The 16,514-nt window shown below is 36.9% G+C and overlaps 1 protein-coding gene across 1 annotated transcript in view; it reads right to left on the reverse strand.

Annotated features, from left to right (window-relative positions):
- CDK5RAP2 (CDK5 regulatory subunit associated protein 2) overlaps window positions 1-16,514 on the reverse strand; it is a 69,627-nt gene that overhangs the window by 42,339 nt on the left and 10,774 nt on the right. The window contains exons 12-16 of the mRNA XM_030461460.1: window positions 15,349-15,567; window positions 10,120-10,290; window positions 9,144-9,317; window positions 3,027-3,124; window positions 848-978 (exon numbers count right to left, since the gene is read on the reverse strand). Coding sequence (XP_030317320.1) covers window positions 848-978; window positions 3,027-3,124; window positions 9,144-9,317; window positions 10,120-10,290; window positions 15,349-15,567 — 793 coding nt within the window. The remainder of the gene's footprint in view (window positions 1-847; window positions 979-3,026; window positions 3,125-9,143; window positions 9,318-10,119; window positions 10,291-15,348; window positions 15,568-16,514) is intronic.

Below are 16,514 nucleotides of genomic sequence, written 5' to 3' on the forward strand. Positions count from 1 at the left end.
GTATCCACAGGACCTTCTGGCTGTTCAGCATCTCTGTGCTTTTGAGACTGGAAACCAGACCAGAATCAGTTTACCTTTTGTCACTTATCAGAGCTGTCGAGGTACTGATGCTAAAACTGAAAATCTAAGTTGAAAGGGGTAAGTGAACAGGCTTTGTTGTTATTTATATGTCCCTTATGGGATAAACAGATACATTTGTACATATGCAGTAAAATATATTTAACAACGCTCACTTACATTGTTCTTTTCTGTACCTAAATATATACTAAAACAACCTCCAAAGAAGTACAATAAAAAAAGCTGAAAGATAAGTTGTATTTAAAAGCTCTATTATTTCTGAATCAAATAATATCACCACCTCTGGCTATTTTTATTTCCTCTGGAAATACTACTTCTGTTAGGAGGAGTCTAGCCACTTCCCAAGACACGAGCTCTTTACCAATGTGTTGTGAAATAATTACATTCCATGGTCAGAAAGTGATCCCATGGCTACAGATCTATTCAAAGAGAGGAATTTCTGACTTCTGCAGAAAACAGTAAATCCCATGGGTACAAAATTGTAGGCAACTTAAAACGATCATTGCAGCAGAATTGCCACAGAATTACTAACATTTGGTGCACAGAGAGAGAAAAAGCTGTCCCTTTGTATTTGCCTTGATTGCTCAAAGATGCTCTGCTACAAATCCCCCAAATAATTTTCAGTATAGAAAGCTGAAAAGAAGCCTTTTCAAAACTTTTTTTTTTTTTTACCCTCAAACACTTCTCCATCACAGTAAACTGTAATAAAACCAGTTCTCTTTTGAGCAAGAAGTTGCAGAAAAGGGATGGGCTGCAGACATGTACAAACCTTGTCGGGTTTTCATGTCCTTAATCTGATCCTCTAAGACCTTCTGCAGGTTCCTATTAGCTAAAACATCCTCCTCCAGCTGTTTTCGCAGCAGGAAAATGTTGTTTAGCTCTGTTTGCAAGCTGTTTATACTAAAAAAAAAAAAGCAAACAAATAACCAAAATCAACAAACAAATCAAAACAGAAAAAAACCTTTAAGATTCACGTCAAAATAATGCACCTCTGCACCTTCCATACATCCAGGCTTCCACAAAGAGCCAATTTCAGATTTGCCATCACTGGTTTTCATCACATCATTTTAATGCATAAGAATCAAAAATTCTCTACATAGAACAGAGAGGCTAATCCTTTACATTTATATCCTTTTCTTGCTGTTTTGAGCCTGTAAATCAGCTTAAATGTGACAGATACACCCTATCAGCCAACTTCTCTGTAATTTTTGTAAGGAAAATCAAAATTACTAACTTTTGAGAAGTATGTCAGAAAAATACCATTACCACGTTACACTGATGGGTCTGTGTATTCCATTATATGGTGACCATGGAAACTTTGTTTCCTTGCTACAGAACTATATCTTATAATCTGTTGCTACACTTCAGAAAAAAATCCGAAAAACACCATGATGGATTGAAAATATGACCCAGCCACACATAACTTCTTTTTTTCTTCATTTATCTGAAAGTCTATAAAAAGACCTTTTAAGGTCAAAATTGTCTCAATTTCTCAATGGGATGTAAATGCCAAAACTTTCAAATTATAATTTGTCAGTGTGAACTAATTCCTTAAGCAGCTTTCTTCCAAGGTGGACACAGAAGCTCTTACTTTAGCATCATTTACTGTCCCTCAGTCTCAGCACCTCCAGCTGTCCCTGGCCAGATCTGACCCATGCCCTCACACAACATTCACAAAACAGTTCTGATCAGTCCATAAAAATACTGAAGTACACTAAAACTGAAATTTCATACACTGAAATAAGTTGAATTTAATAAAGAAATAACAAGGTGTTAGTGAACTAATTGTATTGTTTATTGTCACGTTTGCTTTACTCAGAACCTTGGATAAGTGATGCTGTTGTAGAATCTCCAATCCACAGCACAAAATGCCAGAGAATTCAAGAATCTCTAAAAAAATTTAAATCCATCTTTCAGGATATTATACAGGAACACAGAACGTATCAGACTCACAAGAGAGAAACAGCATATTGTAGAAACACATGAACTAAAAGGCAATGTGTATGAAAAGACTCTCAGATTGTCTTGTGACAAGTGTGAGGCTGTCAGTGTTTCCTGCACAAGAAATCATGGCTTTAACCAGTTCTCCCTCACCCAAGAGTGTCTTTGAAGACAGAGCTCTTACATGCTCAGCAAAAAAATTAAGAACAAAATCAAACAAAAACTAGAAGCTAAGTAGGCAAATTTTCTCCATGTCACGAGTTAAAGATTTTATAAGAAAAAATATTGATTCCCTGCTTAGAGAGACAAGAAACGTTTTGGTTCTGACATCCAGCAGCTTACTTTGAAAAATAATCATCCAGGTTGCTTGAAATAAATAACATCTAAAAGAATATATGTCAGCTAGAAAACAGATGTTTGCCCAAAGTCCATGTCACTGCTGATGGCAATTACACAAATGAGGATGCTGAATTCATCTGCAGGGCTTGTTTATCAGCTGCCCAGAACTCTGGTGGTTCAAGTCTTCCTTGATGAGATTTACAGCACATCATAGCCCAAAAAACTATGAGGAGAAGAAATGATAAAGCCCTGCCTCCTACTTCCAGCTCTCCAGTTGAATCATTGTTGCTTCCTCTGCAAATTGCTGTGGAACTAGCACTCAAATGCTACCAATACCTAATTAAGATATTTGTAATTATAATAGTAATTTTAAAATGAAATTTTTAAATTACTTTAACTAAAGGCTAAGAATTTTCTTTATTTTAACATAATGCCTCCTCCTCAATTGCCAAGCAACAACAGGATACAAAGTAGGCCACAGATTTCTTTCTAAAATGTGGAGTTCTTAAATTTATCATTTAAAGAGATTACTGCTGACAGTTTATGCCTTATGAACAACTGACAGGTACAAAACAATCACCACCCCAGTTAAGCTGCTCCTGTTTTCACAACTATTGACTTCTGCCCTTTGAGTATAGATTATCTACCAAAATTGATAACATTCTTACCTATCAGATTCTTTGAAGGTCTTCACTAGTGTAGAATAAATATTTTGTTCCTTTCTTAAAGCAAGGATCAGCTTTTCATATTCAGCTTCTTTATTTTCCTAAATTAAAACAAGAAAATAATAAGCTTACAATGTCATTTTTAAATTTGCACATCTACAGCTATGTGCCCCTGTGTTCTGAAGAAAACATGAAAGTAGAAATCCAAATGTGCAACACAGGACTGCTCACCCCCAAAGCCTAATATTAATCTGCAAACAATTCATGATACAAAAACCCAGCTATTATTAAAGGAGGCAAATAGTGTTTTCCTACTGTGAGTCACACACCTAAACCATGCTTCGTATCTCAGTCTAAAAAGCTTTCCCTCCTGCCTAGCTCCCTTATTTCCAAAATTTCCAACTTAATCACCCAGAAACAACTTGGCAGGTGGCTATCTCAGATGGAGAAAGGGAAAAGGGTAAAAGAGAAAAGGGAAAAAAGGGAAAAAGGGAAAAAGGGAAAAAGGGAAAAAGGGAAAAAGGGAAAAAGGGAAAAAAGGGAAAAAGGGAAAAAGGGAAAAAGGGAAAAAGGGAAAGAGGGAAAAAGGGAAAGAGGGAAAAGGGAAAGAGGGAAAAAGGGAAAAAGGGAAAAAGGGAAAAAGGGAAAAAGGGAACGAGGGAAAAAAAGGAAAAAAGGAAAAAAGGAAAAAAGGAAAAAAGGAAAAAAGGAAAAAAGGAAAAAAGGAAAAAAGGAAAAAAGGAAAAAAGGAAAAAAAGGAAAAAAAGGAAAAAAGGAAAAAAGGAAAAAAGGAAAAAAGGAAAAAAGGAAAAAAGGAAAGGGCCCAAGCTCACATTTCAGAACATTGTTCTAACAGTTGTCTCTCTATCCTGGATAACATTGGTTTCTTTAGGGGAGGGTTCTACAAATCCTGTTCCAAACAAAAAGGCCTGTATTGAGCTGGTAAATGAGGAATGAACCTGTCAGATACTCCCTCATCAAGTCAGCTCTCTGCACACTCAGATGGGTAACTACAAGCTGCTGCTTTACTTGTACAAAGAAAACAGAATTGTTTACCTGCAGCCTTGGTCACAGAGAGTTTATTATTATTATTATTATTATTATTAGAATAACTCCAGACTCTTATGCTACATTCTCAGTAAGGATCCAGTAATTTCTAGACTTTTTTCACTCCAAAACAAGCACACAGCCACTTTTTCAGCAGGAGGCAAAAAATGCAGCTATTCAAAGGAGTATTTGCTTCCACTTATGACGTAAGTAATAACTTTTCTCAGAAGGGAAAATAACTGGGGTATCTATAGCAAATTTAGATGTATTAATATCAGACACATATTATGCCTCTGTCTGAGAAGAATAGGAGGCCTTGTTGCTTCTCTCCATTTTCTTTTTCAAGTGAAAACTAGAAGTAAGAATAAAAAAAGTGCCACAGCTAAGGGGGCACATTTATGGCTCTAGTATGACAAGGTAGCTCTGGAGTGCAAGAACGAAAGGTAATTCCATTTTCTCCATATTACAACCTCCAGATTGGAAACTAAACTCTCAAGAGATTCTAAATCATTAGTGAACAGATCATTAACAAGGAAGAAACCCATACTCAGGAGTCTTAAGCAGCTGTTATTCCAATTGCAGTTCTTAAGGACAGAACTGCAAGAAAAATTCATCTGCAGTAGAATCTTAATTCACACCAATAATGCAAAGACTCTGAAAAATTCACTGTTCTGCAAACTAAACAGTACAAAAGCAAGGACAACTGTTGTTTACTTTTAATTATTTACACTCATGCTTCACAGTATGCTAGCAAACATGTTAAATAATATTTTGCAAGTGTAATCAAGTTTTGATCAAATTACTCCCGTTACGGTAACCTGCACATCAGCTACTGCTGCAGAACATAACACTACAGGTTCTTGGAGGAAGTGACCTTGACTTTATTCCTCTGCATCCATAGCATTCCTAATGGCAGCTGTATTCTAAGAAATGTTTCCAGGTTCTAGTGCAACTTTTACATTCACTGTTTATCGAGTGAAAAATCCTGAGCTTCTTATCAAGTTGATCAATCAGATAAGCAGAGGAGCAGACAGCGATGGCTGCTGCAGCCTGAGTACTGAGAAGGACAAAAGCAAACAGATGGAGGTAGGTGATTTGAGTCCACTCATGAAAAAAAACTCACAAAACCCCCCAATGTAAAAAAGTACATGTTACAGCCTGAATGAAAGTCTTATCAATGAGTTACAACTTACCCAGCGTGTAATTTAGCTTGGAAAAAGTTTGATGACAATGACACTGATCAGTGACGTAGAAAGCAAAGGGAAGAAATAAATCTTTGACTTAATTTAGTCAGTTTAACAATCTGTTAAAAGTTCTAGTGAACTTTTCCATATGTCTGATACAAGCCTTGCAATTATTACTGAAGACATTACAGAACCATATCCTAATTAAAAGCTCTCTCTGAAGCACAAGCAATGTCACTCTGAAGCGTTTATGGTACAGAAATTAGATAACAGTTGTCACCAATTGTTCACGGTCTACTGCTGCTTTATTACCATGGCAGGGTTATAACCAGAACCATGCTCCACTTTCCTGTGTTTCTTTTAGAATTCACCTGTTAATTTAGTTCTACATTTGCACCCAAATCTCAGTAAGCTCATGATAGCCTCTTCTTGCTATCTTCTTGCATTTCTTAAATTCAAATGTCACAGACTTCACACAAATTATTAAATTCTAAATCCAACTGGGTAGGTAGAGGTTAGCAAAATTATGAAGACGTGTTCTTGATTTTTTCAGAATCTTTCATGAATAATAAGGATGAGAAGATACAGTGTGTAGGTTTTTTTGTACACTATTACTGTCATTTCTAAATAAAGTGTAGGAGTGAATTATTCCAATCAAATCCCCAACGGTACACAAAACATAAGGCAGCTCTTTAACTTAAATAGACCATAATGCTGTGGGAGTTAATGAAACATTAAACCTCTTGACACATGGTGTGAGGGAAAATGTGTTAGAGGAGATAGCTGCAAGACATCCAGGACCATATTGCAAGGAAAGATTTATATTCCAGTGAAAGGAGGCAATCTAATATATTAAAAGTCTATATTTAAGTCTGAAACACTATTGCTACACAGCAGTAGTGGAAAGCATAACTTATTTTCATTAAAGGTTTCTCAAATTGTAAGCAATGAAAGTAAAAGGTTTATACCTCCACAATAAATAACTTATTGGCAAAGCCACAAGGCTATCTGACTGCCTCACTGAATACTTTCTTGCTACAACAATCATCAGGACCATTTCAAAATCTCTGAAGTTTAGAGGACGAATGATTGAGGCAGCTATTGCCTGCACCTCATCACTGATTCATTCATCCATCCACCAGAACCAGAATTTGGTAATTTCTTCTAATGCTGCAGTAAAATTTATGCATAATCTACCATAAATGAAACATTTGCTAATAAGATTAAAATTGCTACGGGCCACTGAGTCATATATCCTAAGATGAGAATTACTACAGCAAAAGACTTTGTTGGTGACTTTTAGAAGATGTCACCTCAACCACAAAAGATGTCACAAAGCTGAGGGCTTTGAGGGACTTACAGCTCTTTCTGGTGATATGTGAGGCAAGGCTAGTGAACTATAACCAGATCTCCAAATACCACTTCATCAGCCTAACTCCTTTAAGATTATATTTCTGCTAATATGGAAATGGTGAGACACACTGCATAGATTGCCATCATCAGGCCATGCTTGGCATCCCAAGTGAAAAGTATGATGCTTAAAGTGTGCAAAGACAGGGATATTGACAAAAAAGATTGCTGTTTTCAGCTATAAGCTAACCTCATCAAATCAGACATTGAACTGCCACCCTGTTTATGTGTTCACAACATCAACTTCAAGAGACTGAAAGCAACAACTACACTGCACTGATCACTATTTAATAGACAGGGCACTTGTACAAAACAAAAAGTCAAGTACATCAATTTCCATAATCAGAAGACTCTGCAACAACGTGCACACTGTACCAGGTCTAACAGCTAAGACTCCTCTGCAGAACTGCAGAACCAATTCCAGTTCTCATGACAATCAACACCTGTGATGCTCCAGCTTCATCAGTAACTTCCATGCACTATCATTTATCCAGCTGCTGCAAATTCAACATCACAGCTGTATGCTCACAGTATTCTGCAGCTCCCTGACTGCCCAATATTCACTCCCTAAATACAGGAGCAATTCTAACCAAAGCCAAATAATGTGTTGATCACACAGCAGTTTGAAAGTGTCTTGTGCCTGCATTTCCTTCTCCGCCTCAAGGGTTACATATGATTCCCCTCCCAAAATCAGACATCACAGAAAGGTCTGATTACATTACAGCAAATCCACAATTAATTTTTTTTTTACTCTTAGACAAATCAATTTAGGATTAAATTGTAGTCCTTTACTGCAGTATATGCTGTGTGCAAGATTACACATGCAACACAACAGAACATAGAAGCACAGCTCAAGGGCTGAACAAGGGCCAGTGTTCTCAATTTTGCTGCTTTTCTCAGTAACAAAATAAATGACATAAGTGTAAAAATCTGTGTTAGAAATATATTTACCTAACAAATGCTCCAACAAAAATTAAGTATAGGAGTACTGGTTGTGAGAGAAGGGCATTAAGCATAAAAAACCAATTAAAGTTTCCAAAATTATATGAAGTCCATTGCACTTCTAAATTCTTTGGCTGCAAAATATATTTCATTCCAAGACTTCATAGATACCAGAGTCAGCAGTTGCATGACTAACCTAATTATCAGTGCCCTCTCACAATCTCTCTCCAGCCCATGACAGTGGCTCAAGAATCCAAACTCTAATTAGAAAGTGTCATTTATCTTCCCTGGCCTGGCCAAGGCACCCTGCAGAGCTTTGGATGTTGGTTGCTTTAAAATTTATCATTACATTAAAATAAAGTAAAAAGGTATGATGAAAGAGAGAAAGCTCTGCATTTAATTCAGTTTCTTTAACTTTAAAGCTCAGTGAGGCTGGAAGAGCTTGGTTTCTGTTCTCTCTGGTGGGGAGGATCCAGCTGTGCATTTGTTGAGAGTTGGAGCAGCACTGCAAAGTCATCAAAGAGTCCAAGGCAGCCAATCAGAGCAGAGCTCTGAATTAATCTGTGTCCAAAAAGTTATGATTAATATGCCAAAGTGGGTTCTTACAGGAGATACCTTACACTGAGGTTGAGCTGAGAGGACAATGGCTTGTGATTAGGTATTGTTCACAATCATGAAGTGAACCAGCAACAGAGAATAGGTGGTGATTAGAGGGTGGGTGTGGGCTCATTGCCCTGCGTGCCTTCGCTTGCCACTGTTCCCTCTCCTGGTTATACACCTGTACTGAAAGGGGGGTGTACAGAGGAAAGTTAGTGTTTGATTTTCATTAATGCTCTGTGATTTTCCATCCTTCTAGACAGAAGGTACGTGCATGCACTGCAGTTTGTTTTACAGAGGTAGAATTTCTATTCAGCCTTTCAGAGACTTTTATTTTCCCTGCCTGTATGTTCATATGGACTCTGCACTGGTACCCTGGCAAGCAGGGATGCAGCTCCTTTACTCTGAGCTGATCACATAACCCAGACTCAACACATGCTTGCATCTACCTGGTTTAATAACAATGCCCATAACATCTTAAGCATCTCATCACTAGCATGTTCAGAATGTCACACAAGACAAAACTCAAGTTGGGTTCACTTTCTTTCAAACTTCCTTGAGAAAATCTCATTAATGAGAGTGATACACAAGAAACAAAATATGCACTGGTCTGTATCAATATGTACTAGTCTAATTCTTTTTACTTTGCCTGATGCTTCTGGAAACTTTTAACACACTAGGCTGCAAACCTCACAAAGAAAAAGACAAGAAACATACCTTCAAAAGTAGCTTACTTGTTCAATAATCTGTGCAGATAAATAAAAAATGTACTGATGGAATCAACAAGTGATTCAAAAACTTCTTCAAGGCACATAACTATTTTTTTGGCTACTAGAAAAGTGATGGAATGAAGGGGGAAGGAACTAGATCTACATTTTAAGACATTTTGGTCTCTGATCTGCAGAAGTCCTGCAAATGATCAGAGTTATGAAAAACTGACCTCTAACTCTCTGACTATCTTGATGATTGACTGTTGAGACTGGACAGCACATTTTTCCTTTACTAAGCCTTCATTTTTTAGCTCGAGTTCTTCATTGGCTCTTAGAATGTTCTTGTACTTATTCAGGAGTTCCTCCAATTCTGCATCCTTTTCTTTAACTCTTCCATCAAGTTTCTAGCAAAAGAAAGCAAAGATAGTTTTCTAAAAAATCACTTTTCTTTTATATTGCAAAATATAGAAACAAACAAAATTCAGAATATCCAAGGATTAGCTGGCACACATTTTTCACATACCACACAAAAGTAGAGTTCAATTTAACATACTAGAAGAAGGAAAAAGAAAAAACATTAAAAAAAAAAAATATATCAAACTTTCCCCAGCTATCCAGTCCTTTCAGTATTAAAAATGTTCAAGGCATGCACCTTGGCCTCCAGGTACTGAGCAACCTCAGATATTACTCTTTGCATTGCTCACTGAATACCACCAGTACTTTTCAGGACTAGTATCTCGAGCTATAAAAATCTGAGCAGGAGTCTGTTAACATTCATACAGCTCCCTTCTCACATGTATCATTTTCAACAGGCTCCAAAACAAAACACAAAAAAACCCAACCCCCAAAACTATGAAGTATTTCAGTATCTATGCCTACTTCTGAGCTTCTAGCTTCTGCACAATAAACTGAAAATAATAGGCACTTCAGAGCTTTTGAAGTATCTTATCACAACAGTGAAAATTCTACCTCAGTATTAGTAAAGCTTTCTTCCCCCACTGTCCCCACGCTTCATAGCATCCTAACAAGAAACTGTGCTGAATGCCACATGCTCTGGAACTACATCTGGTCAGAAAATGAAGTATTATAAAAAGGGAAGGATTAAAATCAAAATCCATCCCAAAACCAACTGTCATTATGTAATAATTTCTCATACAATACCAAATGTTAACTTTCCATTTCTCATTTGAAGTTCACTCTACCTACCTGAAGCAGCAGATCCTTTTCACTAACACTGCCTGTTAGCTGCTGGATAACTAGTTCTTGGCTCTGCAACTTCTGATTGCTTTCAGTCAAAAGAACATTGTAATGATGTTCAGCTGCTTTTTCTTTCTCAGTCATCTCACCATGTAATTTCTCCAGTTGATTTCTAAGGTCCTACAAAAAAAAAACCCCACAAAAAACAGAAAATTACCACTTAGTAAATCAACTTCAAAAAAAGTTCAGGACTAACAACTCAAGTTTAACTTTCCACTGCTTTAAATTACTCATATCACTGAGTACTCTGGAGAATGTATTTAAGCCAGTACCTTTCTCTTGACATCAATGAACATAATTTAAAAAAAAACCTTTTAGAAAAGGTGTCAGTATTGTCTTCTACAAGTCTAGGTTGTTACTGTTTAAATGCTTTCCATACAGAATGATTGGATTCCAAGGCTGTTGAAAATATCAGACACATAGCTTGTTGTCACTGTCAGAATGAACACCCACTTCTGAGTCAATTTACTCCCTTGCTAGAAATAAGAGAAAACTGGTTACGGGTGATTCTGTTTGTCATTTGCTCTTTTTCTCATCACCCCATGAAAATTCTTGCACTGACATTGCATTACTTTTGCATAAAACAAAAGGTAAGAAAAGGTCAAATATTTTGTTTTCACAAGAGCACTAACTTCAGATGACCAAGGAGGAAAGTCTCTCATATTTAGGAGCTGTGAACAGAACTTCATTCCAGCTCTGTTAATTACTTCCCACAGCTCCAAGATTAGTTGCAACATCTTAGTTTCCAATCAAGGAAACATACACTTCTTGTCTATTTTGCTTCTAAAACACAGATACAATCTCTTGCAATAGCCTTATAGATTCAGCAGTGTTAATTGAAGGAGTCACAGCTTGCATATACAACAGCCTCATTTTATAAGCTTTTACTCTGCAAAAAGATCTAGAGCATTTACTGCATAGATTTTCTGGGTAAAGAGAAGTGGAAATTAGTAACAAAGGAGCCGTTATCTAAAAATAAATAGAATTTATTATAGAAGATTTTGTACTACCTAAACTTGTCTTCAGACTCAAAGAACCAGGTAATGCAGCCTACATCTTAAAATAAATGTTCTTCCTTTATTTTTAAAAAGGACCCATTTTTTAGGTATCATAAGCCCTTTAAATACTTTGCATATATGGTAGTCACCTATAAACCTTGCATTTACCTCCACTGGGAATTAAGATGAAATAGTTGTTCCTTATTTTAAGTACAAAGCAACAGTACTAGTGCCACTTTAATTGCAATCTCTTTACAAACTGTTTTATGTCCTTTCCTTGACTTAATTACCTTGCTTCATGCAGGCTCACATCAACTCCCTAACATAATTTTACCCCTTCAGTGTTTTACTTGTTTATTTTGCACATTAAGTGCTAAGTGTCATTTACAATGCCTTTTGGTTTACTTGCTTAATTTTAGCCTCATTACCAGGATTCAGCTAAGAAATTCCTAGTACCTCAAAAAAAAACCCCTCAAATGTTATTCAAAGAATGATTAAGCTCAGTTCTGCAAGACAAAAAGGTTAGTTTTTCAGGAACAGAAGAACTATTTGCTTGACTAATAAAACCAGTGAACTACAGAATCAAGTCCAACTTTTGCCTCAATATCCAAACTCTCAAAATGTGTCTATTTTTTCCTAACTCCTACCTGTCAATATAAACTGCAGTGCAGCACAGCTCTTCTAGTAGTGTAAGGTATGATAACTGCTTTTGGCTTCACATTTTGGAGCTCTTCAAGTGAGCCACATTAAACCTATTCCTACACATGTCAGTTGGAAGCCATGGATCAGCTGCAGTGTGATGATTTTCAGGGCACTGCAAAGCTCACACCTCAGCTTTCTGGTTTTGCATTGGTTTTAGACTAGTGCATGACTGAGAGGCTTTAAGTGACCTGTTAGGCAACTAAACTTCAATGGAACACTTCAGGCCTGTCCTAGAACTTCAAGTGACCAACTGAAACTTCTCTTCAAGCAAATCATTAACTTCTTTAAGAAGATGAGACATGCATAGATAGAGAAGAGGTTATTGCTGCTGTAATAACACTACAACCCCTCTTAACTAATCTTGGGCACCTTGGTGTGCAACACTTGTCAGGTACAGAAACTATGCATCTGCCTTTGAAGTAGCACAAATATTATAGCTTGGTTTATGGGAAGAGGTGACACAGCATAAAATTGTGGAAAACGTAAAAATGCCTGCAAGAGACTTGATATTTGTGGATATTTTGCCTCTACTACTTCAGTTCCAGTGTTCCCTAAATCTTTGCCAGAACAAGCTAGAGTGAAGACTAAAAATTACCTTCCTTGCAAGAGGCAGAATTCTGTAACACACAAAACTATCCATCACTATAGCAGGTTGCTATGAACTCATTGACCACTCAAATTGTCTGGGAGAAAAATCTATTGGTTTCTATACATTTTAGTTGCAAGGATAATATAGTACCTACAGTGCTCAGAGCATTAACTTGGCAATTCCCTCTGCCGACATCTTTCCCCAAGAGACTTCCCTATGATTAATGATAGTTGAACTGAGAAAAATGAATGTGGAACACTGTAATGTAGAAGATGGGAGCAGATGCCTCCCCCTCCTTGTCAGATGGAAAACAGGTTGGTGAATAATTAAGTCATGAAGCTCCACAACCTCCCTCTCCAGATAAACTACAGGTAGAAAGACTCAATAATAAATTCTGCCTAATGAGCTATTCTGCATTTCCCCAACCAACTGATCAAATATGAATACCTAGTAAATATACTCTAATTGTCTACATTTAGGCCTGGAGAGAGAATGGATATTTAAAGTGTTTAATCATGTAAATTTGTACAAACTCTTCCATCAAGAAGCACTGAATATGTTAGAGAGACAGTAACATGGTGGACACGAGCAACATAAAGGATGAGTTGATGTTTATTCCTCATCAATCAAATCTAAGAATATATGCCCAAAGTTTGTGTCAAAGACCTTAAAGTGATGCTGAACTACTGCTTTAACAGCAGCTTCTGGAAGGTACAGAACTGAAAGAGGTTTTGCTTTTAAAGTTGACCAGCTAAAAACTCAGGACACCTTGAGGCTGGGACACTGCTCAAGGACATCTGTGCCCATTGCTCCCTAAGACTCCTGGAGTGGGCACAGCCTGTGATTGGCTTATGTGTAGCAGTCTTAATTAACTCAGTTTAATTAAGCTCCTTCCAGTCCATTATAGCAAAGTCTAAATAATTCCAACAACCTAGATTTATAATAGTGTAGAAGGACCTTTCTGCATCTCTTAAGCTTTGGGGTTTTTTTAAGTAGACATGTGCAAAAATTGGGATTACCCCAATTACAGTTTATGAAAAGTCATTGAAAATTTTCCTGTGAGTGAGTGAAAAGCTCAGACAGCAGTTCATTACATCTTGAGGGCATTTTCTACAGTTTAGGCACATTCTTGCTAGTTTTATTCCACCAAAATAGAAATACTGATAAATAGGTATCACAGAGCATAAATAGAACAGAATTCTTAAGGCTGTCTCATAAAAGGTTTGCATCAGATCACTGAAGTGGTTTGCTATTTGTCAAAGAGCAAAATATCACAGCATATTTTTTTCCTCCCACATATCTACTTCTTAATGGGCAACATTTCACAGGCAATGTTGCCATATCCAAATGTACTAGCAAGTCTGAAATTGAAGCAGCTGTTCTGCAAGGAGCAGGAAATAGGTTAGGGATATAATTTTTATAAGACTGCTCATCTTTTGGCAGGAATGCTTTTCCCCAAGGAGCTAGTCATTTACATGAAAAACTTGGACATAATGGAGTCAAATAGGCTTCTGTAATACAAGTAACTTTGAATTCCCTGGTTACTCCCTAGTCAATCCTCTTTTTCCTGTCTCTGTTATACAGTTATATTCAAGCTCCCCTGAAAGATGAAAAAAAAGTACTGAATAGAGAAGTCAGTTAAACATAAAAATACTTTAAATCAATAAAATATGTTCTTTGTGTCTGTTCCACTGACAGGAGCGATCTGTTCTTTCTCTCCTTAACCTCAACACCCTGAAGAAATTTCAAAGCATACCAAAGATAGAGACTTTGTGACGGCAGCCTAACCACAGTTGACAATCCACCAAAAAAACGAGTTAAATTGGGGGCAGGCGACAGGGAGCACAAATTATCTGTTTGCAGGTAAAGAGATCCCTCTACTGGTTCTACGTGACATTGCAGGGACGGCAATTGCCACATTTACTTGTTTATAAAGGGCCTTACTTAATAATTAAACCAAAACATCCACTAAACAAAGATAAGCTTATTTAATCTTTTGTGTAATTTAATATAACAGGAAACTAATCCCTGACTGAAGAGGACCAGACTTCCCATGCAGACAGGAGTCTACTCATCCATATCTTGCCAAATGGAAACAATGGTGAGAAGACTTATGTGACATACAGGTGAGAGAAATGTTTTATGGCATTCAGAATGATGCATCCTTTTTCTCAAAGGAAGAAAAAAAAAGAAATTTGAACACTCACATTGTTGCATGAGCTGTGTGTGCTAGAAGCAGAAGTGCTTGCCTAAGCCCCTACAGCAAGGTAAAAAACCCTAACCAGAATATGAAGCAAAATTAATGAAGAGATAGAGCAAGTCTGTGTTAAATTGTGATCAGCTAACTCTGCTTTGGAAATTTTACAAGCCTAAGTTATTAAATATACAGCCTTTATACTGACCCTGCCATGACAGCAAAATGCTAGCTGAAGTTTAGTTTAAGGTTGCAACAATTGGCTACTTCCTCCCATTCTGCATTTGAATTTAAAAGGAAGTTTAATTTAAGTAGTGTAATTAAAGATAATGTATAGGCAAGCAGCAAAACAAAATACAGCAGCAATATAATATGTACATTATCATGCATGTTCAGATTCTGACATCAGAAAACCTGAAACCAACAGTAAACAATTTACCACTTAAAAGCTAGTATTTTTTAAGGACTTAAGACTGTCAAGATGATATTTATTTTAAAATATTTTTCTGTGCAGATTGTGTCTCTGAATTTTCTTGACTATTCTTGGCCACATTCTTTTGAACACTGGCTTTTGGCAAGTGCATTTACCTTTCCAAAAAGTATTCAAATTAAAAAACCTAAATCTTAGAAAAGGACATATAAGAAGTGCTCTATTAGTTTTAAGCTTTATGAAAAGTAAAAAAAGTGATAATAACATTAATGGTTTTGTCACTTCTGCTCTTTTGTAGCTGTGCTTCATCCAGCTCCTTCTCCATTTTCTCTCTTTCTAAATTCAAGTCACTCAGCTCTTGATCAGTCCTTTTAATCCTCCTTTGTAGCCTACGATTCTCAGCATCCTTTGTAAGGTTTTCTGAACGCAGCTCTGCTAAGAGAGTCTCTTTTTCCATCAAGAGAGCTTGATAATCCTCTGCACCCTGAAACATAAAGCAACATTCAAGTTCTGCAAGGGTATTTGGTAGAGACTGAAGTTTTCACTCCAGTTGAATCCCAATCTACTCCCCCACACCTCTTTCCAGTATTTCAAAATTATGGTGCAAAGCCACAGCAAAGTGACAGCTCTTGTGCAACAGGGAAATGTTACACTGAAACTTCTCTCAGCAAATGCAACTCAGCTTTCAAGGAGATACAGTGCAGGATGAAGTTTTAGATAACTAAGAATTAGATGGAAGTTTGACCTGCAAAGGAGTCCATAGTGCAAATGAGACCATATTTTAATTGGTTCCAAAAAATTTATTACATGAAGACTTCTACTTTTGGCTCAGTTTGAATCCAGACTAAGTCATGGATTTTCCTATAGATTTCCTATACAAAATAGCAAGCCTGGTTTGTGTTCTTCCCCACAACATACTCTTGCAGCTGGCACTCTTGAATTTCACAACAGAGGTGACAGAAGTAGTGGGCTGTGCAGCAGGATTTACTCACAGAGAGCTGCCTTCAACTCAAGTTTGTAGCTAAGAAGCAGAGTAATGAGGAGAAAGGTTTGCTCTGTCACCCACCATGCAATTTGGATTCTGTGAACAGGAGGGATTAGTTGCAGACTTTTTACACCTAGAGCTTCAAAAATAACCAAGATCTCAAAATGAAAAGGTTAAAATTAGAGTAGTATTTCAAAGCAGGACTTCCATGGCATGAAAAAGCAAAAAAGATTCACACTCAGGCCAAAATAACCTGCAGAAATAGGATAAACTTCCCAGTAGAGCACATTTAAAATTGGGCTTAAGTGAAAAAAAATTCCTTTGGAAGAAATGGAGGTGCTCTGAGAGAACTAAACATTACTACTCCATTAGACTTTGAAATAAAAAAAACAGTAGTCAGCCACAGCTGTAGGTTTATGTACTTTGGAGGCAAGCTATCAAACTCT

This window comes from Calypte anna, chromosome 17 (assembly GCF_003957555.1).
Source record: "Calypte anna isolate BGI_N300 chromosome 17, bCalAnn1_v1.p, whole genome shotgun sequence".
In the NCBI taxonomy this organism is placed as follows: Eukaryota; Metazoa; Chordata; class Aves; order Apodiformes; family Trochilidae; genus Calypte; species Calypte anna.